The sequence below is a fragment of the Ranitomeya imitator genome, chromosome 1 (assembly GCF_032444005.1).
Source record: "Ranitomeya imitator isolate aRanImi1 chromosome 1, aRanImi1.pri, whole genome shotgun sequence".
Lineage (NCBI taxonomy): Eukaryota > Metazoa > Chordata > Amphibia > Anura > Dendrobatidae > Ranitomeya > Ranitomeya imitator.
In genome coordinates, this window is record NC_091282.1 from 795,278,410 (window position 1) to 795,302,316 (window position 23,907).

At 45.6% G+C, this 23,907-nt stretch overlaps 1 protein-coding gene across 7 annotated transcripts in view; it reads right to left on the minus strand.

Moving 5' to 3' along the window:
- The window catches only part of LBHD2 (LBH domain containing 2), a 764,964-nt gene that overhangs the window by 50,346 nt on the left and 690,711 nt on the right, over positions 1-23,907 (minus strand). The window contains exon 1 of one of the 7 annotated variants that reach the window (XM_069737772.1): positions 19,531-19,676. The exons of 5 other annotated variants lie outside the window; for them this stretch is intronic. Coding sequence is in view for 1 of the 2 variants with exons in the window: in XM_069737745.1 (XP_069593846.1) it covers positions 19,531-19,542 (12 nt within the window). In the remaining variant the exon portion in view is untranslated. Of the gene's footprint in view, positions 1-19,530; positions 19,677-23,907 lie in introns of those variants that run through there. One more of the 7 variants, XM_069737745.1, reaches the window with a different exon arrangement.

The following is a 23,907-nucleotide window of genomic DNA, read 5'->3' on the forward strand; positions in this document are numbered from 1 at the left end:
TCAGGGCTAGCTAGTTCCTCAGGCTGTCCCGAGTTGCATAGGGAGCGTTAGGCACAATCCACGGCTATTTCTAGTGTGTTTGATAGGATTAGGGATTGCGGTCAGCAGAGTTCCCACGTCCCAGAGCTCGTCCTTTATTATCAGAAACTATCAGGTCATTCCGTGTGCTCTTAACCACCAGGTCCATTATTGTCCTGACCACCAGGTCATAACACCTAGCCCTAACCCTAACCTTAGCCCCAACCCTAGCCCCAAGCCTAGCCCCAACCCTAGCCCCAACCCTAGCCCCAACCCTAGCCCTGATGGGAAAATGGAAATAAATACATTTTTTTAATTTTATTATTTTTCCCTAACTAAGGAGGTGATGAAGGGGGGTTTGATTTACTTTTATAGCGTTTTTTATATCGGATTTTTATGATTGGCAGCCGTCACACACTAAAATACGCCTTTTTTATAGCAAAAAAGTTTTTGCGTCTCCACATTTTGAGACCTATAATTTTTCCATATTTTGGTCCACACAGTCATGTGAGGTCTTGTTTTTTGCGGGACGAGTTGACGTTTTTATTGGTAACATTTTTGGACACGTGACAGTTTTTAATCACTTTTTATTCCAATTTTTGTGAGGCAGAATGACCAAAAACCAGCTATTCATGAAGTTATTTTGGGGGAGGCGTTTATACCGTTCCGCGTTTGGTAAAGTGGATGAAGCAGGTTTATTCGTCGGGTCAGTACGATTACAGCGATACCTCATTTATATCATTTTTTTTATGTTTTGGCGCTTTTATACGATAAAAGCTATTTTATAGAAAAAATAATTATTTTAGCATCGCTTTATTCTCAGGACTATAACTTTTTTATTTTTTTTGCTTATTATGCTTTGTGGCAGCTCGTTTTTTGCGGGACAAGATGACGCTTTCAGCGGTATCATGGTTATTTATATCCGTCTTTTTGATCGCGTGTTATTCCACTTTTTGTTCGGCGGTATGATAATAAAGCGTTGTTTTTTGGCTCGTTTTTTTTTTTTTCCTACGGTGTTCACTGAAGGGGTAAACTAGTGGGACAGTTTTATAGGTCGGGTCGTTACGGACGCGGCGATACTAAATATGTGTACATTTATTGTTTTTTTGGGGTTTTTTTAGATAAAGAAATGTATTTATGGGAATAATATTTTTTTTATTTATTTATTTATTTAGTAATTTTTTTTTTATTTTTTTTACACATGTGGAAATTTTTTTTTTTACTTTTTTACTTTGTCCCGGGGGGGACATCACAGATCGCCGATCTTACAGTTTGCACAGCACTCTGTAAGATCGGCGATCTCATTCATCGCTGCAGCGTTACCAAGTGCCTGCAGGCGACCCGGAAGTGCTCCCTGCAGGACCCGGATGCAGCCCCGCGGCCATTTTGGATCCGGGGACTGCAGGGAGAAGACGCTCGGTACACTGTGAGTACATCACCATGTACCGATCGTCTCAGGGAAGCACGCAGGGAGCCCCCTCCCTGCACGATGCTTCCCTGTACCGCCGGCACATCGCGATCATGTTTGATCGCGGTGTGCCAGGGGTTAATGTGCCGGGAGCGGTCCGTGACCGCTCCTGGCACATAGTGCCAGATGTCAGCTGCGATAGTCAGCTGACACCCGGCCGCGATCGGCATATGTTGTACTATCCCGTCACTGGGAATTAAGTCCCAGGGCACCTCGACGGGATAGTTTGTCATATGGGATTAAGGGGTTAAGGGTGTCAACACTTTTGGCCATGACTGTGTCCCATTCCCTGCTGTGTTATATCCTGTGCCGCACTATATACCTGCATACCGCCCCCTGTAACGCACTATATACCTACAGTACAGACCAAAAGTTTGGACACACCTTCTCATTTAAATATTTTTCTGTATTTTCATGACTATGAAAATTGTACATTCACACTGAAGGCATCAAAACTATGAATTAACATGTGGAGTTATATACGTAACAAAAAAGTGTGAAACAACTGAAAATATGTCTTATATTCTAGGTTCTTCAAAGTAGCCACCTTTTGCTTTGATGACTTATTTGCACACTCTTGGCATTCTCTTGATGAGCTTCAAGAGGTAGTCACTGTGAATGGTCTTCCAACAATCTTGAAAGAGTTCCCAGAGATGCTTACCACTTGTTGTCCCTTTTGCCTTCACTCTGCGGTCCAGCTCACCCCAAACCATCTTGATTGGGTTCAGGTCTGGTGACTGTGGATGCCAGGTCATCTGACATAGCACCCCATCACTCTCCTTCTTGGTCAAATAGCCGTTACACAGCCTGGAGGTGTGTATGGGGTCATTGTCCTGTTGAAAAATAAATGATGGTTTAACTAAACGCAAACCGGATGGAATAGCATGCCGTTGCAAGATGCTTTGGTAGTCATGCTGGTTCAGTATGCCTTCAATTTTGAATAAATCCCCAACAGTGTCACCGCAAAGCACCCTCACAACATCACACCTCCTCCTCCATGCTTCACAGTGGGAACCAGGCATGTAGAGTCCATCCGTTCACCTTTTCTGCGTCGCACAAAGACACGGTGGTTGGAACCAAAGATCTCAAATTTGGACTCATCAGACCAAAGCACAGTTTTCCACTGGTCTAATGTCCATTCCTTGTGTTCTTTAGCCCATACAAGTCTCTTCTGCTTGTTGCCTGTCCTTAGCAGTGGTTTCCTAGCAGCTATTTTACCATGAAGGCCTGATACACAAAGTCTCCTCTTAACAGTTGTTGTAGAGATGTGTCTGCTGCTAGAACTCTGTGTGGCATTGACCAGGTCTCTAATCTGAGCTGAGGTTAACCTGCGATTTCTGAGGCTGGTGACTCGGATACACTTATCCTCAGAAGCAGAGGTGACTCTTGGTCTTCCTTTCCTGGGGCGGTCCTCGTGTGAGCCAGCTTCTTTGTAGCGCTTGATGGTTTTTGCAACTGCACTTGGGGACACTTTCAAAGTTTTCCCAATTTTCCCAGACTGACTGACCTTCATTTCTTAAAGTAATGATGGCCACTCGTTTTTCTTTACTTAGCAGCTTTTTTCTTGCCATAATACAAATTCTAACAGTCTATTCAGTAGGACTATCAGCTGTGTATCCAGTGACGCCGCTACCATGAGGCGAATTGAGCTCTTTGGCTCAGGCGGCACTGCCGTCCCTGAAGAGAGGGGGCGGCAGATTCTGTCGGTGTAGTAACTGGATTTGCATCGGAGACGCAGGTTCAGTTACTATGCTATGCTATTGAGTCTATTCAGGGCTCCGTCCTGGATCTCCTCATCCAGCCCCCCCAACTCACGTGACATCATCACAGGTCCTGACGCTGAAGTCGCTCTTCTCCATGCATCTCCTCGAGTTGCTCATGGATGGCTGCTCTGTGCACACAGGACCTGTGATGAGGTCACAGGAGGGGGAGGAGTCAGAAGTCACATAATCAGGGTCCTCGTGTATGCAGGACTCTGCTGTGGTGATTGTCATGGTGCTGGATGAGGGGAAGTTGATGTGTGGGATCAGGAGGGGTTTGCAGGGTGGATGTAGCAGAGCCGTGTGTGTACAAGGTATACGGAGCAGAGCTTTGTGTGTAGGAGGTGTGCGGAGCAGAGACACGTGTATATGAGGTGTACGGAGCGGAGCCATGTGTGTATGATTTGTGCGGAGCAGAGACCCGTGTGTACAAGTTGTATGGAGCAGAGCTGTGTGTGTGTACATGGTGTATGGAGTGGCGCCGTGTGTGTACTTGGTGTACAGAGTGGAGCCGTGTGTGTACTTGGTGTATGGAGTGGAGCCATGTGTATACTTTGTGTGCGGAGTGGAGCCGTGTGTATGCTTGGTGTATGGAGCGGAGCCGTGTGTGTACGAGGTGTGTGGAGCGGAGCCGTGTGTGTACTTGGTGTACGGAGCGGACCCATGTGTGTACGAAGTTTATGGAGCGGCGCTGTGTGTGTACTTGGTGTACGGAGCGGAGCCATGTGTGTACGAGGTGTATGGAGCGGAGCCGTGTTTGTACAAGGTGTACGGAGTGGAGCCGTGTGTGTATGAGGTGTGCGGAGCGGAGCCATGTGTGTACGAGGTGTATGGAGCGGAGCCGTATGTGTACGATTTGTGTGAAGCAGAGACGTGTGTGTACAAGGTGTATGGAGCAGAGCCGTGTGTGTCCTTGGTGTATGATATAGAATGTATACTCAGCACACTCCAGGAAGTCTGATGCAAAAGGGGTGTTTAGGAGACGCGGTATCCACCGCAAATCCGAAATGCAAATCCGCGTCTCCTCTCCTACCCTCCAGCCTGCTACAGGCGCGATCGGCTTGCTTAGCCCTCTACCCTCAAGACCCTCCTTGTGTTATTTACAGCGCTCGACCGCCTAGTGTCAGCCCTCTATTTTAAACAGCTATTCCTGTTTAACTCCAGTACCTGATGCAAAATCTCTATATAAAGGGTGAATAGCTCACACCCCTCGGCTCAAAACAATAGAGCACACTGATGAAGGTCTTCACAGACCGAAACGTTTGTAAATATAAATATTGTATGTATTAAACACCCTTTTTGCATCAGACTTCCTGGAGTGTGCTGAGTATACATTCTATATCACAGTTAGGCCGGCTTCACACTCAGCGTATGAAAATACGGTCCGTATATTACGGCCGTAATACGCTGAAAAGTCCCGAAAATAGTGGTCCGTAGCTCCTCCGTAGGCAGGGTGTTTCAGCGTCTTTTGCGCATGGCATCCTCCGTATGTAATCCGTATGTCATCCGTACTGCGTGTTTTTAACGCAGGCTTGCAAAACCGACATACGGCTATACAAGGAATCCATGTGTAAAAAAAAAACAAAACATATATACTGTATATATATATATATATATATATATATATATATAATGTCAGTAGACACATATACAGTGGGGCAAAAAAGTATTTAGTCAGTCAGCAATAGAGCAAGTTCCACCACTTAAAAAGATGAGAGGCGTTTGTAATTTACATCATAGGTAGACCTCAACTATGGGAGACAAACTGAGAAAAAAAAATCCAGAAGATCACATTGTCTGTTTTTTTATCATTTTATTTGCATATTATGGTGGAAAATAAGTATTTGGTCAGAAACAAAATTTCATCTCAATACTTTGTAATATATCCTTTGTTGGCAATGACAGAGGTCAAACGTTTTCTGTAAGTCTTCACAAGGTTGCCACACACTTTTGTTGGTATGTTGGCCCATTCCTCCATGCAGATCTCCTCTAGAGCAGTGATGTTTTTGGCTTTTCGCTTGGCAACACGGACTTTCAACTCCCTCCAAAGGTTTTCTATAGGGTTGAGATCTGGAGACTGGCTAGGCCACTCCAGGACCTTGAAATGCTTCTTATGAAGCCACTCCTTCGTTGCCCTGGCGGTGTGCTTTGGATCATTGTCATGTTGAAAGACCCAGCCACGTTTCATCTTCAATGCCCTTGCTGATGGAAGGAGGTTTGCACTCAAAATCTCACGATACATGGCCCCATTCATTCTTTCATGTACCCGGATTAGTCGTCCTAGCCCCTTTGCAGAGAAACAGCCCCAAAGCATGATGTTTCCACCACCATGCTTTACAGTAGGTATGGTGTTTGATGGATGCAACTCAGTATTCTTTTTCCTCCAAACACGACAAGTTGTGTTTCTACCAAACATTTCCAGTTTAGTTTCATCAGACCATAGGACATTCTCCCAAAACTCCTCTGGATCATCCAAATGCTCTCTAGCAAACTTCAGACGGGCCCGGACATGTACTGGCTTAAGCAGTGGGACACGTCTGGCACTGCAGGATCTGAGTCCATGGTGGCGTAGTGTGTTACTTATGGTAGGCCTTGTTACATTGGTCCCAGCTCTCTGCAGTTCATTCACTAGGTCCCCCCGCGTGGTTCTGGGATTTTTGCTCACCGTTCTTGTGATCATTCTGACCCCACGGGGTGGGATTTTGCGTGGAGCCCCAGATCGAGGGAGATTATCATTGGTCTTGTATGTCTTCCATTTTCTAATTATTGCTCCCACTGTTGATTTCTTCACTCCAAGCTGGTTGGCTATTGCAGATTCAGTCTTCCCAGCCTGGTGCAGGGCTACAATTTTGTTTCTGGTGTCCTTTGACAGCTCTTTGGTCTTCACCATAGTGGAGTTTGGAGTCAGACTGTTTGAGGGTGTGCACAGGTGTCTTTTTATACTGATAACAAGTTTAAACAGGTGCCATTACTACAGGTAATGAGTGGAGGAAAGAGGAGACTCTTAAAGAAGAAGTTACAGGTCTGTGAGAGCCTGAAATCTTGATTGTTTGTTTCTGACCAAATACTTATTTTCCACCATAATATGCAAATAAAATGTTAAAAAAAACAGACAATGTGATTTTCTGGATTTTTTTTTCTCAGTTTGTCTCCCATAGTTGAGGTCTACCTATGATGTAAATTACAGACGCCTCTCATCTTTTTAAGTGGTGGAACTTGCACTATTGCTGACTGACTAAATACTTTTTTGCCCCACTGTATGTATATATATTAATATTTCATCCAGCGCGATATAGCAGAAAGCCGGCAATTCCGGCTTTTGCTTTCTCCTTCCTAAACCCGACATGATATGAGACATGGTTACATACAGTAAACCATCTCATATCACCATTTTTTTTGCATATTCCACACTACTAATGTTAGTAGTGTGTATATGCAAAATTTGGCCGTTCTAGCTAGTAAATTAAGGGGTTAAATGGCGGAAAAAATTGGCGTGGGCTCCCGCACAATTTTCTCCGCCAGAGTAGTAAAGCCAGTGACTGAGGGCAGATATTAATAGCCTGGAGAGGGTCCATGGTTATTGGCCCCCCTCTGGCTAAAAACATCTGCCCCCAGCTACCCCAGAAAAGGCACATCTGGAAGATGCGCCTATTCTGGCACTTGGCCACTCTCTTCCCATTCCCGTGTAGCGGTGGGATATGGGGTAATGAAGGGTTAATGCCACCTTGCTATTGTAAGGTGACTTTAAGCCAAATTAATAATGGAGAGGCGTCAATTATGACACCTATCCATTATTAATCCAATACTAGTAAAGGGTTAAAAAAATACACAAACATTATTAAAAATCATTTTAATGAAATAAAAACAAAGGTTGTTTTAATATTTTATTGAATGCCCAATCCAATCACTGAAGACCCTCGTTCTGTAACAAAAAAAACCATAATAAACAAACAATATCCTTACCTTCCGCAGATCTGTAAAGTCCATCTGAAGGGGTTAACCCCTTCATGACCCAGCCTATTTTGACCTTAATGACCTGGCCGTTTTTTGCAATTCTGACCAGTGTCCCTTTATGAGGTAATAACTCAGGAACGCTTCAACGGATCCTAGCGGTTCTGAGATTGTTTTTTCGTGACATATTGGGCTTCATGTTAGTGGTAAATTTAGGTCAATAAATTCTGCGTTTATTTGTGATAAAAACGGAAATTTGGCGAAAATTTTGAAAATTTCGCAATTTTCACATTTTGAATTTTTATTCTGTTAAACCAGAGAGATATGTGACACAAAATAGTTAATAAATAACATTTCCCACATGTCTACTTTACACCAGCACAATTTTGGAAACAAAATTTTTTTTTGCTAGGAAGTTATAAGAGTTAAAATTTGACCAGCGATTTCTCATTTTTACAACAAAATTTACAAAACCATTTTTTTTAGGGACCACCTCACATTTGAAGTCAGTTTGAGGGGTCTATATGGCTGAAAATACCCAAAAGTGACACCATTCTAAAAAATGCACCCCTCAAGGTGCTCAAAACCACATTCAAGAAGTTTTTTAACCCTTCAGGTGCTTCACAGCAGCAGAAGCAACATGGAAGGAAAAAATGAACATTTAACTTTTTAGTCACAAAAATTATCTTTTAGCAACATTTTTTTTATTTTCCCAATGGTACAAGGAGAAACTGAACCACGAAAGTTGTTGTCCAATTTGTCCTGAGTACGCTGATACCTCATATGTGGGGGTAAACCACTGTTTGGGCGCACGGCAGGGCTTGGAAGGGAAGGAGCGCCATTTGACTTTTTGAATGAAAAATTGGCTCCACTCTTTAGCGGACACCATGTCACGTTTGGAGAGCCCCCGTGTGCCTAAAAATTGGAGCTCCCCCACACGTGACCCCATTTTGGAAACTAGACGCCCCAAGGAACTTATCTAGATGCATAGTGAGAACTTTGAACCCCCGGGGGCTTCACAAATTGATCCGTAAAAATGAAAAAGTACTTTTTTTTCACAAAAAAAATTCTTTTAGCCTCAATTTTTTTCATTTTCACATGGGCAACAGGATAAAATGGATCCTAAAATTTGTTGGGCAATTTCTCATGAGTACACCGATACCTCACATGTGGGGGTAAACCACTGTTTGGGCACATGGTAAGGCTCGGAAGGGAAGGAGCGCCATTTGACTTTTTGAATGAAAAATTATTTCCATCGTTAGCGGACACCATGTCGCGTTTGGAGAGCTCCTGTGTGCCTAAACATTGGCGCTCCCCCACAAGTGACCCCATTTTGGAAACTAGACCCCCCAAGGAACTTATCTAGATGCATATTGAGCACTTTAAACCCTCAGGTGCTTCACAAATTGATCTGTAAAAATGAAAAAGTACTTTTTTTTTTCACAAAAAAATTCTTTTCGCCTCAGTTTTTCATTTTCACATGGGCAATAGGATAAAATGAATCCTAAAATTTGTTGGGCAATTTCTCCCGAGTACGCCGATACCTCATATGTGGGGGTAAACCACTGTTTGGGCACACTGCAGGGCTCGGAAGGAAAGGCGCGCCATTTGACTTTTTGAATGGAAAATTAGCTCCAATTGTTAGCGGACACCATGTCGCGTTTGGAGAGCCCCTGTGTGCCTATGCATTGGAGCTCCCCCACAAGTGACCCCATTTTGGAAACTAGACCCCCTAAGGAACTTATCTAGATGCATATTGAGCACTTTAAACCCCCAGGTGCTTCACAGAAGTTTATAATGCAGAGCCATGAAAATAAAAAATAATTTTTCTTTCCTCAAAAATGATTTTTAGCCTGGAATTTCCTATTTTGCCAAGGGTAATAGGAGAAATTGGACCGCAAATGTTGTTGTCCAGTTTGTCCTGAGTACGCTGATACCCCATATGTGGGGGTAAACCACTGTTTGGGCGCACGGCAGGGCTCGGAAGGGAAGGCACGCCAATTGGCTTTTTAAATGGAAAATTAGCTCCAATCATTAGCGGACACCATGTCACGTTTGGAGAGCCCCTGTGTGCCTAAACATTGGAGATCCCCCACATATGACCCCATTTTGGAAACTAGACCCCCAAAGGAACTAATCTAGATGTGTGGTGAGGACTTTGAACTTCCAAGTGCTTCACAGAAGTTTATAACGCAGAGCCATGAAAATAAAATAAAAATTTTATTTTCTCTAAAATGATTTTTTAGCCTGCAATTTATTATTTTCCCAAGGGTAACAGGAGAAATTTGACCCCAAAAGTTGTTGTACAGTTTCTCCTGAGTACGCTGATACCCCATATGTGGGGGTAAACCACAGTTTGGGCACATGTCGGGGCTCGGAAGTCAAGTAGTGACGTTTTGAAATGCAGACTTTGATGGAATGCTCTGCGGGCGTTACGTTGCGTTTGCAGAGCCCCTGATGTGGCTAAACAGTAGAAACCCCCCACAAGTGACCCCATTTTAGAAACTAGACCCCGAAAGGAACTTATCTAGATGTGAGGTGAGCACTTTGAACCCCCAAGTGCTTCACAGAAGTTTATAACACAGAGCAGTGAAAATAATAAATATGTTTTCTTTCCTCAAAAATAATTTTTTAGCCCAGAATTTTTTATTTTCCCAAGGGTTACAGGAGAAATTGGACCCCAAAAGTTGTTGTCCAGTTTCTCCTGAGTACGCTGATACCCCATATGTGGGGGTAAACCACAGTTTGGGCACATGTCGGGGCTCGGAAGTCAAGTAGTGACGTTTTGAAATGCAGACTTTGATGGAATGCTCTGCGGGCGTTACGTTGCGTTTGCAGAGCCCCTGATGTGGCTAAACAGTAGAAACCCCCCACAAGTGACCCCATTTTAGAAACTAGACCCCGAAAGGAACTTATCTAGATGTGAGGTGAGCACTTTGAACCCCCAAGTGCTTCACAGAAGTTTATAACACAGAGCAGTGAAAATAATAAATATGTTTTCTTTCCTCAAAAATAATTTTTTAGCCCAGAATTTTTTATTTTCCCAAGGGTTACAGGAGAAATTGGACCCCAAAAGTTGTTGTCCAGTTTCTCCTGAGTACGCTGATACCCCATATGTGGGGGTAAACCACAGTTTGGGCACATGTCGGGGCTCGGAAGTCAAGTAGTGACGTTTTGAAATGCAGACTTTGATGGAATGGTCTGCGGGCGTCACGTTGCGTTTGCAGAGCCCCTGGTGTGCCTAAACAGTAGAAACCCCCCACAAGTGAACCCATTTTAGAAACTAGACCCCCCAAGGAACTTATCTAGATATGTGGTGAGCACTTTGAACCCCCAAGTGCTTCACAGACGTTTACAACGCAGAGCCGTGAAAATAAAAAATCATTTTTCTTTCCTCAAAAATGATGTTTTAGCAAGCAATTTTTTATTTTCTCAAGGGTAACAGGAGAAATTGAACCCCAGTAATTGTTGCCCAGTTTGTCCTGAGTACACTGATACCCCATATGTGGGGGTAAACCACTGTTTGGGCACACGTCGGGGCTCGGAAGGGAAGGAGCACCATTTGACTTTTTGAATAAAAGATTGGCTGGAATCAATGGTGGCGCCATGTTGCGTTTGGAGACCCCCTGATGTGCCTAAACAGTGGAAACCCCTCAATTCTAACGCCAACACACCCCTAACCCTTATCCCAACTGTAGCCGTAACCCTAACCACAACCCTAACCGCAACACACCCCTAACCACAACCCTAACCCCAACACACCCCTAACCCTAACCACAACCCTAATTCCAACCCAACCCTAACCCTAAGGCTATGTACCCACGTTGCGGATTCGTGTGAGATTTTTCCGCACCATTTTTGAAAAATCCGCGGGTAAAAGGCACTGCGTTTTACCTGCGGATTTACCGCGGATTTCACCTGCGGATTCCTATTGAGGAATAGGTGTAAAACGCTGCGGAATCCGCACAAAGAATTGACATGCTGCGGAAAATACAACGCAGCGTTTCCGTGCGGTATTTTCCGCACCATGGGCACAGCGGATTTGGTTTTCCATAGGTTTACATGGTACTGTAAACCTGATGGAACACTGCTGCGGATCCGCAGCGGCCAATCCGCTGCGGATCCGCAGCCAAATCCGCACCGTGTGCACATAGCCTAATTCTAAAGGTATGTGCACACGCTTCGGAAAACGCTGCGGATCCACAGCAGTTTCCCATGAGTTTACATTTCAATGTAAACCTATGGGAAACAAAAATCGCTGTACACATGCTGCGGAAAAACTGCACGGAAACGCAGCGGTTTACATTCCGCAGCATGTCACTTCTTTCTGCGGATTCCACAGCGGTTTTACAACTGCTCCAATAGAAAATCGCAGTTGTAAAACTGCAGTGAAATGCGCAGAAAAACCGCGGTAAATCTGCCATAAATCCGCAGCGGTTTAGCACTGCGGATTTATCAAATCCGCTGCGGAAAAATCCACAGAGGACCAGAATACGTGTGCACATACCGAAACCCTAACCATACCCCTAACCCTACCCCTAACCCTACCCCTAACCCTACCCCTAACCCTACCCCTACCCCTAACCCTACCCCTAACCCTACCCCTAACCCTAACCCTACCCCTAACCCTAACCCTAGTTCTAACTCCAACCTTAGTGAAAAAAAAAAAAATTCTTTATTTTATTATTGTCCCTATCTATGGGGGACAAATGGGGGGGGTCATTTACTGTTTTTTTATTTTGACCACTGTGATAGATTATATCACAGTGATCAAAATTCACATTGGAACGAATCTGCCGGCCGGCAGATTCGGCGGGCGCACTGCGCATGCGCCCGCCATTTTGGAACATGGCGGCGCCCGGGGAAGAAGACGGACGGACCCCGCCAGGATCGGTAAGTATAAGGGGGGGAGATCAGGGCACAGGGGGGGGAGATCAGGGCACGGGGGGGCGTCGGAGCACGGGGGGGAGGGATCGGAGCATGGGGGAGAGTGATCGGTGTGCGGGCGGGTGGATCGGTGTGCAGGGGGGGTGGATCGGTGTGCAGGGGGGGTGGATCGGAGCACGGGGGGGGATCGGAGTGCGGGGGGGTTTGATTGGAGCACGGGGGGGTGTGATTGGAGCACGGGGGGAGCGGACAGGAGGACGGGGGAGCGGAGCACAGGACGGAGGGGAGCGGGCCACAGATCGGGGGGCTGGGGGGGGCGATCGGTGGGGTGGGGTGGGGGCACATTAGTATTTCCAGCCATGGCCGATGATATTGCAGCATCGGCCATGGCTGGATTGTAATATTTCACCATTTTTTTAGGTGAAATATTACAAATCGCTCTGATTGGCAGTTTCACTTTCAACAGCCAATCAGAGCGATCGTAGCCACGAGGGGGTGAAGCCACCCCCCCTGGGCTAAACTACCACTCCCCCTGTCCCTGCAGGCCGGGTGAAATTGGAGTTAACCCTTTCACCCGGCCTGCAGGGACGCGATCTTTCTGTGACACAGCATATGCGTCACAGGTCGGATTGGCACCGACTTTCATGACGCATACGCTGTGTCACAGGTCGGGAAGGGGTTAAAATATTCATATTCATATGAGGACAACCAGCAGAGGGCGCCCTCTTATGATCTCGAGCCTGGGAGCTTTCTAGGAAAGTTCCCACGATCTAGGAACAGCCAGCAGAGGGCGCCTCACCGCAAATGCAGGTAAATATAGGTCATTGATCTACTTTACCTACATTCTCCGGGGTTTTGCAGACATGAGCAACATTGCATTAGCAAAGCTCGTGCCTGCAAAATATTTTAACCCCTTCAGATGGATTTACATCGTTGGACTTTACAGATCTGCGGAAGGTAAGGATTGGGCGTTCAATAAAATATTAAAACAACCTTTGTTTTTATTTCATTAAAATAATTTTTAATAATGTATTTGTGTTTTTTTTAACCCTTAACTACTATTGGATTAATAATGGATAGGTGTCACGCCAATTTTTTCCGCCATTTAACCCCTTAATTTACTAGCTAGAACGGCCAAATTTTGCATATACACACTACTAACATTAGTAGTGTGGAATATGCAAAAAAATGGTGATATGAGATGGTTTACTGTATGTAAACCATGTCTCATATCATGTCGGGTTTTAGGAAGGAGAAAGCAAAAGCCGGTAATTGAATTACCGGCTTTAAAGCTGTCTAGCGCTGGAAGAAATATTAATATATATATATATATATATATATGTGTCTCACTGACATACATATATATATATATATATATATATATACACCTATTCTATGTGTACACATTTATTCTACCTATTCTACTGTAAGCTGACAGTGTGATTTTACTGTACACCGCAATGAATTACCGGCTTTTCTCGCTAACACCGCTGCGTATTTCTCGCAAGTCACACTGCTGGTCCGTGTGTGATCCGTATTTTTGGGGCTTCCATAGACTTTCATTGACGTTTTATTTGCGCAATACGGTGACAAACGCAGCATGCTGCGATTTTCTACGGCCGTAGAAAGTCGTATAATACTGATCAGTTTAATACAGCAGATAGGAGCAGGGGCATAGAGAATAATTGTGCCGTATGTTTTGCGAGTTTTACAGACGTAGTTTCTGCGCTCTTACGTCCGTAAAACTCGCAAGTGTGAAGCCGGCCTTAAAGGTCTGGGCACCTACTCTCACGCACCTCCACCCCGGGCTGTGCTGAACATTTACTTTACTCCTTGGTGTATGAAGCGGAGCCGTGTGTGTACTTGGTGTACAGAGTGGAGCCGTGTGTGTATGAGGTGTATGGAGCGGAGCCATGTGTGTACTTGGTGTACGGAGTGGAGCCAAGTGTGTACTTGGTGTACAAAGTGGAGCCGTGTGTGTACGAGGTGTACGGAGCGGAGCCATGTGTGTACGAGGTGTATGGAGCGGAGCCGTGTGTGTACTTGGTGAACGGAGTGGAGCCGTGTGTGTACGATTTGTGCAGAATGGAGCTGCGTGTGTGCAAGGTGTACGGAGTGGAGCCATGTGTGTACTTGTTGTACGGAGTGGAGCCATGTGTGTACGGGATGTACGGAGCGGAGCAGCAGGAGTACGAGGTGTATGGATCAGAGCCGCATGTGTACAAGGTTTACGGAGTGGAGCCATGTGTGTAGGAGGTGTACGTAGTGTGGCCGCGTGTGTACAAGGTGTACAGAGCAGATCCGCATGTGTACAAGGCTTATGGAGCCATGTGTGTACTGAGTGGAGCCGTGTGTGTGCACGAGGTGTACGGAGCGGAGCCGTGTGTGTAAGAAGCATACAAACCAGAACCGTGTGTGTATGAGGTGTGTGGAGCCGTGCGTGTACGAGGTCAGTGTATGGTGGGGAGCAAATTTCATACCTCCCAACCTTCTTGGATCCAGCGGGACAGTCCCGATTTTGAGAGGCTGTCCCGTCCAGGAGCTTACTTTTCCTGTGGACACAGGAGTACACGGCGAAGCCCCGAGGAGAACTTTAAAACTCGCACGTGACGTTCCACTGGAAGTGACATGCTGGAAGCTGACCGGAAATTATGTAATTTCGGGAGGAGATTGTGACGGAACCATGGAGGCACTTCAGTGAATGCTTCAGATCCATCACCGTGTCCTCCTCCGACAGCGCGGACAGCGGGACTGCCTTGGAATCGGGGATTCCGGCCATGTGAGCAGATCATGATACGTCCTGCAGCGGGATGTTCAGGTGGGCATTACAATGGGAGCCGGGCTGCTATAGTATCTTTATAGAATCTTTCTTTCTCTCTCTCTTTCTTTCTTTCTTTCTCTCTGTGTTCTTTCTTTCCCTCTCTAATCGTTTTTTCTTTCGCTCTTTTCTTTCTTTCTCTCTCTGTTCTTTCTTTCTCTGTGTACTTTATTTCAAATTCTAATCTTTTTTTCTCTCTCCTTTCTTTTTTCTCTGTTCTTTCTTTCTTTCTCTGGTCTTTCTTTCTTTCCCCTCTTTCTTTCTCTCTTTCTGTTCTTTCCCCTCTTTTCTTTCTCTCTCTCTGTGCTTTCTTTCTTTACCCTCTTTATTTCTCTCTCTCCTTTCTTTCTTTCCCCTCTTACTTTCTCTCTCTGTTCTTTCTTTCTCTCCCCTCTTTCTTTCTCTATCTGTTCTTTCTTTCTTTCCCCTCTTTCTTTCATTCTTTCTCTCTCTGTTCTTTCGTTTTCTTTCTCTTTCTTTCCCCTCTTTCTTTCTCGGTTTTCTTTCCCCTCCTTCTTTCTGTATCTGTTCTTTCTTTCTTTCTTTCTTTCTTTCTTTCTCTCTTTCTTTCTTTCTCTCTCTGTTCTTCCTTTCCCTATAACTAACGAACAGAAAAAGGGGGCGGGGGTGTTAAAAATCTACTACTGGCCTCTCAGATCCTCAATATTAATCTGACCTGATAGCAAAATGACTATATTTGCCCATAGGATGAATAGTATATACATGATCTCATTTATATGGTACAAATAAGTGGTGCTTATAAGAATAGGATGTGACTTACTTGGGCAAGTGGAGGACATATCCTATGGGCAACTATAGTCATTTTGCTATCAGGTCAGATGAATATTGAGGATCTGAGAGGCTAGTAGTACCTTTTTAAAGGGCGTCTGTCACCCCAAAAATCGTATATGAGCTGCGGCCACCGGCATCAGGGGCTTATGTACAGCATTCTGTAATGCTGTAGATAAGCCCCCGATGTAACCTGAAAAATGAGAAATAAAGGTTATATTATACTCACCCAGGGGCGGTCCCGGTCCGTTACGGGTCAGATGGGCGTCGCGGTCCGGTCCGGCTCCAGCTGTTTGCGGGAAGTCAGAAGTAACAGAAACACGCTATCAGGCCACATTCACATGTTCAGTATGTTACCTGTTGTGATAGGCAATTCAGTATCACAATGGACATAGCGGTCAGAGCAAATACAGTGATCTGACAATAACCCAGAATAATAGAACGAGCTCTGAGACGTGGGAACTCTGCAGACCGCAATCCCTAATCCTCTCCAAACAACACTAGAGGCAGCCGTGGATTGCGCCTAACTCTGCCTATGCAACTCGGCACAGCCTGAGAAACTAACTAGCCTGAAGATAGAAAATAAGCCTACCTTGCCTCAGAGAAATACCCCAAAGGAAAAGGCAGCCCCCCACATATAATGACTGTGAGTTAAGATGAAAAGACAAACGTAGGGATGAAATAGATTCAGCAAAGTGAGGCCCGACTTTCTTAACAGAGCGAGGATAGGAAAGATAACTGTGCGGTCTACACAAAACCCTAAAGAAAACCACGCAAAGGGGGCAAAAAGACCCTCCGTACCGAACTAACGACACGGAGGTACACCCTTTGCGTCCCAGAGCTTCCAGCAAAACAATTAGACAAGCTGGACAGAAAAAATAGCAAACAAATAGCAAAGAAGAACTTAGCTATGCAGAGCAGCAGGCCACAGGAATGATCCAGGGAAAAACAAGTCCAACACTGGAACATTGACAGGAAGCCAGGATCAAAGCATTAGGTGGAGTTAAGTAGAGAAGCACCTAACGACCTCACCAGATCACCTGAGGGAGGAAACTCAGAAGCCGCAGTACCACTTTCCTCCACAAACGGAAGCTCCCAGAGAGAATCAGCCGAAGTACCACTTGTGACCACAGGAGGGAGCTCTGCCACAGAATTCACAACAGTTACCTCAGTATTTGTAAGCCAAAACCAGGAGAGTAACAATCAGAGGACAAGTATAAAGAAACACGTCACCACTTCTGGATCTCTCACCCACTCCCGATTTGGCTTTCAAATACTGAGGTAAAATTCTGACCAAATACTGAACGTGTGAATGTGGCTTTAGGCTGGTTTCACACATCCTGATATTTCCGGTACCGGAAAAAACTGTACTGGAGATATTCGTGTCCGTGTGTGTAGTACGTGTGGCAACTGTGTGCTGCATCTGTACGACACGGACGCCTGCCGGGGAAGAAGCGCTACAGTAAGCACTGTTCCCAGGCCAAGGGCACACTTAAAATGAAGCAAGTTGATCACTTCACCTCAGGCGGCATTTAGTCCCTGAAGAAGTGCAAAGATCGATGTTTCAAATATATTCCTATTTAAATCTGTATGTATTTTCCATGTGCATCAGGTTAGGCTAGTACAGAGTAAACCAGATTTATTTGTACTGATTTTACTATGGGGGTGGGGGGGGGGGGGGCACCATTTTGCCATTCGCCTCAGGCAGCAGAGAGGCTAGGTTCACCACTGTGTGTATCCACCAGACTTCTGCTCAACACTACTGATGGTCCCAACCCCATTTATAAGCAAATAAATCCCACTTATTAAACCTGACAGGGCACACCTGTGAAGTGAAAACCATTCCCGGTGACTACCTCTTGAAGCTCATCAAGAGAATGCCAAGAGTGTGCAAAGCAGTCATCAAAGCAAAAGGTGGCTACTTTGAAGAACCTAGAATATAAGACATATTTGCAGTTGTTTCACACTTTTTTGTTAAGTATATAATTCCACATGTGTTAATTCATAGTTTTGATGCCTTCAGTGTGAATGTACAATTTTCATAGTCATGAAAATACAGAAAAATCTTTAAATGAGAAGGTGTGTCCAAACTTCTGGTCTGTACTGTATATCCTGCACTATATTCCTATATCGGCTCCCCTGTGCCTCACCATATACCTATATCCTGCTCCCTGTGCCGTACTATATACCTATATCCCGATCCCCTGCCGTACTATATACCTATACCCCGATCCCCTGCCGTACTATATACCTATATCCCGATCCCCTGCCGTACTATATACCTATATCCCGCTCCCTGTGCCTCACTATATACCTACATCCCGCTCCCTGTGCCGTACTATATACCTATATCCCGATCCCTCGCCATACTATATACCTATATCCCGATCCCCATGCCGTACTATATACCTATATCCCGATCCCCGTGCCGTACTATATACCTATATCCCGCTCACTGTGCGTCTTTGTATGGTGATCTCCTCAGCCACTGTGCCCTCAGTATCACTCTATATTATAACATTCCTCTATGGTCAATCTGCAGACGCCCAGTTAAGTGGCTCCAGAGCTGCGCTCCATTGCATCTTACACTGGTTGATCCAGCAGTAGCCATTAAGCCTTTTTTTAAGCTAACTCTCACGTGTCCTCCTGAACTAAAGTAATTCAACACTGCAGGTAAAAAAAGCAACTTAAGCAAGTCTGGGAATTCCTGAGTGTAGGTGCAGCACTCGCAAAACCTGTAGGTCTGAGAGATGCCAGAGAGCGCAGGGAGCGGAGTGCTGCAGACACAGGCTTTCATGTATTCCCTAAGACTGCCATGAATGGAACATGCAGGACGCACAAAATCAGCACCCACGACACAGACCACGAGCAGATCCACTTAGACCACAAAGGGGATGCCGAAATACTGGGGTGGGCCATAAATATAACTCGAGAACTAACTGCTCAATGGCCTTTCTAAATCTATGGCGGACAATATTGTAGTAGCACCAAGTACCATGGCAACATTTCTATACGTTTTTCACCACTGTTCTGTATATTTGAATGGACTATTATTTACAGAAATATTTGGATAGTACTGCTATAGAGCACCCATATAATACCGCCACAAAGTACCCAAGAAGCACCACAGAGCAGCCATGTAACACCGCCACAAAGTACCCATGTAGTACAACCAGAATACCCAAATAATACTGCCACAGAGTACCCATGTAACAACAACACAGAACACCTATGTAACACCAGAGTAGCCACATAAATCCACCATACAGCACCCATGTAACACCACCAAACCCCACATAACATGACAGCAGAGCACCCAAGTAACCCCACCACAGATCACACCCAGGTAGTACCACCAGAGTACCCAAATAATACTGCCACAGAGTACCCATGTAGCACCAACCTGAGTACCTATGTAACGCCACCACAGAGACCACATAACACGGAAACAGAGCACCCATGTAATACGGCCCACAAAGCACCCACGTAACACGGCCACAAAGCACCCACGTAACATGACCCACAAAGCACTCATGTTACACGGCCATACCCATGTAGTACCACCACAAAGTAAACTAGTACCACCCATGTAACACCAACACAGACCACCCATTTAACAGTGCCACAGAGAACCCACGTATTACCGCCAGCACATACCCACGTAACACTGCCACAGAGAACCCACGTAATACCAAAGTACTCATGTTACACCGTCACAGAGCACCCACATAATGCCACCTCAGAGCATCCACGTTGTACCACCACAGGCCACACAAGTAACGTCTCCACAAAGCACCCATGTAATACTGCCACATAGTACTCCAATAAAAGCATTGTACCGTAGCAATCATACGCAGCCTCCAAATCCAGCTCTCGTTCTCCTTGTGCGGTTCCTACAGGATGAGGCTCATTTGACCTCAGTCATCAGAACTGTGTGACAGAAACACTATCTTTTTAGCAACCGATCAAGGCTTAAAGTTCAGTTTACCAGAGCAACTAATCAGAGCTCAGCTTTCATTTTACCTCAGGCGGGTCTCTGCTGAGGGCGGTCATGCTGAGTTCCACATTCTCTAACACTACCGGTATAGTTTCCTTCACACATTCTTATTTTTCTCATTTTTTCAGTGATGTCTGATATAATTGCGTTTACCAGTCACAGATCACGTGATTCTCTAATATTATGTTGTCAAAAACACAACAAAAATGCCGACATCAAACACAATACATGCACTCTACGGGAGGAAACGTCACAAAAGACAGTGAATAAAGCAGAACTTCAGGGCCCTAATTATTTGAAAAAAGCTCCAAACACAAAAAAACGCAGTTATTTTTACCTGGTGTAAAAGCCGCTTTTTTCCTGAATCCGGCGATGCTTTTCTTTTGTTCCTGCGCCTCTCTATTCCAGAGATATCGCCTCTAGTTCTGTTAGCCAACTGGGTGTGGTCCTGAAGAACACACCCACTAAGAGTTTATGAGCGCACTCACTTACTAGCAAGGCTAGATTTATATACAAGAAAGAGGAGGCAATATCTCAGGAACGGAGAGGCGCAGGAACAAAAGAAAAACAGCGCTGGATTCAGGAGAATAGCAGCATTCACACTAGGTAATAAAATTACATGTTTCTGTCATGTGACCGGTCCCCTTTAAGTAACCTTTTCTTAACCCTGTGTGCACTTTACGAGCATTTCCCAACCCAAATACAAATGCAACACCTGCAATGAAGATCAGAACCTGAGGGAACCATCAGAGGACCAGGTGGGGAGCTGCTGCGGTGAGCAGAGTATAGCATTTTTTTTATTTTTTTTTAACTTCTATGTTTATTGTTCTCTGGGATTCGTAGAAAGCCTAAAGCATAAAAAAAGTGCATTCAATTCACATTAAATAAATCCAATGCCAATTAAATCTCCTGGCCAAAATTTATCAAATTGACAAATGCTAATTTTAGTAGATTTCCTCATTACTAGTTCCATATAATAATGCCATAAACAACCTACTAACAGTACCATACAGAAAAATCATCATTGGCACCCAAATTGCAGTAGTATACAGGCACAACATTACATCACTACAACAATAGTATCATACTGTGCACTAATAATGGCGCCATATGGTGCCACATAAAATAAGTCACATACAGTGCGCCGGCTGCTTGCACATGGCAAGACAATGATCATTTTAAGTCCACACTGCTGAATAACAATACTAATCCAATGGAAAAACATATGTGGGTGTCTTTTAGCCTTGTAACAAAACCAATATCCTCTGTGTGTTCACATCCTAGCAGCTGATGATACGGATATTCTGAGCAAAAAAAAAAAAAACACCGTTAATTGCAAAAGAGCAGAGGAAGAGGAAGTTGGAGCAGATTGAATTATTCATTGCTCAGATCTTGGATATTGGCTCCATGTAACAATTAGACAATGGAGAGAAAGTTTTATATCTGTGCACTGTAGGGCGGCTGTATGCGCCAAAAATGCTTTAAATCCGTAGTAAATATTTATATGGCACTGTGATAGGCATGGGGTGCACAGAGGGTGAGAGTGTCCACATAAAGACGGTCACTCCTGCATGCAAGGTCTGTTACTGGGCGAGCGCCCTACTCACCCAAAAGACTTAAGATGCATCGTATAGAGAAAAGAATCTGGAGACACAATTATCCATTGATTTCCAGTTTCTCATTCACTCCCATTGACGCATGCACACACGCATGCACACACTTTATAGCATCTAGCCCCTCTGATCTTGGTGCATGAGGTCCGACCTCTTTGTGTCTGGGATGTGCAGCGCCCCAGAGATATGGTCGTTGCAGTATGACACTCTGCCACTAAGGGGAGTGATGGTACGTCTGATGGCACTGAAGGAATTCTACTGACCAGGTATCACCAGCACACATTACACTTCACACTCCGGCCACTTGGGGGAGAAAAAGGCTTTATTTATTGGGCCATTCCTCACACTGGTAAAACTAGGGGTTGGATAGGAAGTTAGTCAGAAGCTGACTGGGTTGGATTCAGGCAACATCCCGTGGCAGGGGGTGTTGCAGGGAGAAGACACAGGGGGGTCCGTGTCAGGCGTGGGAACCTGGCAGGTGCCTAGTGAACAGAGCAGAACGGAACGGAACCGCGCCTGCACACCCCGCGGCGGTATCCTAAGAGAGAGACATGAAGGGAAGGATATTGTGGAACAGTGAGAAACGAGATCAAGCACAAAGGAGAGTCGTGCCGTGAGACCAAGGCAACATCCTACTGAGGCACGTAGCCGGTGGCCGGAACACCGCGGAGTAACTGACTCTAGGCCTTACTTCGAACTCCGCAGGACAGTTAATTATAGGTTGGCTGTCTACCTTAAATTTCCTACGAAGACATAGGGGGCAACGCGTGGAGAGGGGCGTCTCTAGGGTCCCGGAAGAGCTCCGAGCCTTCCCGTCATACGGGTGCGTCCTAGCCATAACATACTGGGGGACGAGAAACTAGTAACATCTGGAACAAGCGAGAGAGAATTAGAAAGGACGAACGAACGAGAACAGCAGTTGTGAGGACTATTCCGAATGCTCAGCAGGGTAGCACTACAACACACAGGCGATAGTGGTAGGCACTAGGGTTGAGCAAAACGGGTCGGCCAGATTCAGAAGTCGCCGACTTTTGGCAAAGTCGGGTTTCATGAAACCCGACCCCTGTGTGGGGTCGGCCATGAGGTCGGCGATCTTCTGATCTGGAATCGGAATTCTGATACCGAGTTCCGATATGTTTAAGATATCGGGAATCGGTATCGGAATTCATATTTAAGTGTAAAATAAAGAATAAAAATAAAAAAATATTGATATACTCACCCTCGGACGCGCCCTGGTTCTTACCGGCAGCCTTCCTTCCTAAGAATGAGCGCCTTAAGGGCCTTCGATGACGTCGCGGCTTGTGATTGGGCGCATGAGCGGTCACATGGGTGTCACGCGACCAATCACAAGCCGCGACGTCATCTAAGGTCCTTCAGGCGCTCATTCTTAGGAAGGAAGGCTGCCGGTGAGAACCAGGGCATGTCCGAGGGTAAGTATATCAATATTTTTTATTTTGATTCTTTATTTTACACTTAAATATGGATCCCAGGGCCTGAAGGAGAGTTTCCTCTCCTTCAGACCCTGGGAACCATTAGAAACGCAATGCACTGCATTGGGTTTCGTGTTTTGGCCGACCCCGACCCCGACTTTTCTATAGGATCGGCCGATTTCACTCGACTCGACTTTTGAAAAAGTCGGGTTTCGTGAAACCCGACCCTATAAAAAGAAAAGTCGCTCAACCCCAGTAGGCACTGATTTCCACCTGCAAAAGGAACTCTGGAAGTGCCCATCGGACCGGCCGGTCTCAGAAAGCCCTGTTAAGCGTGCTCTGGATTGAGGATCCTGAAGTCTTCAGTAAAGAGGTAAAGAGACTGCAACCTTGTGTCCTCGTTATTGCCTGCACCTCACACCATCACCATCTACCTTACTGGGAAGCCCTGGGGACATACTTCACCTGTGGGAAGGTATGCCATCCAGCTGCCATTCCATCACCCCAGCGGACCCCACAGCAGCGTCGGTCACCGTGACCGAACACCACAGGTGGCGTCACGAAACCTTGACAGACCCCCATCACCTTTTATTGGACGCCCCTTAGCAGGGTCACGGACCGGGTCTTGCCACCGTGACAGCCTCAGAACCGAATCAGAGAGGCCCGGTACCAAGAACTCATGGCCCTGTGTCTGGGGGCGCTCCAGATGCAGTTACTGACAGTTCAGCCATCCAATCTGGTATAAGGGTGTGCTGAAGCTGTCAGTACTTTGATTGACAGCTTGGCCTTGGACTTCGTTCTAACCATCCGCCTGTTTAACCCCTTCAGCTCTGATCAGTTATCCTCCCGGTACTCTGACCTCGGAACGATACCTGACTACGCTTTTGTCTCTTCTTTCTGATTATGACCTACCCTCCTGGCTTCTGACCTTGGACTCCTTGACCACTCTGACTCATGGCTTAGTCGTGAGAACTGACTAACGTCGCATTAGACCATAGTGAGACAGGTTAGTTTTACCCTACTGATGATGTGTTGTCGCAATAGCAATTCTGCTCAGTACGAGAGGAACCGCAGGTTCAGACATTTGGTGCGTGTGCTTGGCTGAGGAGCCAATGGGGTGAAGCTACCATCTGTGGGATTATGACTGAATGCCTCTAAGTCAGAATCGCCCCTTAA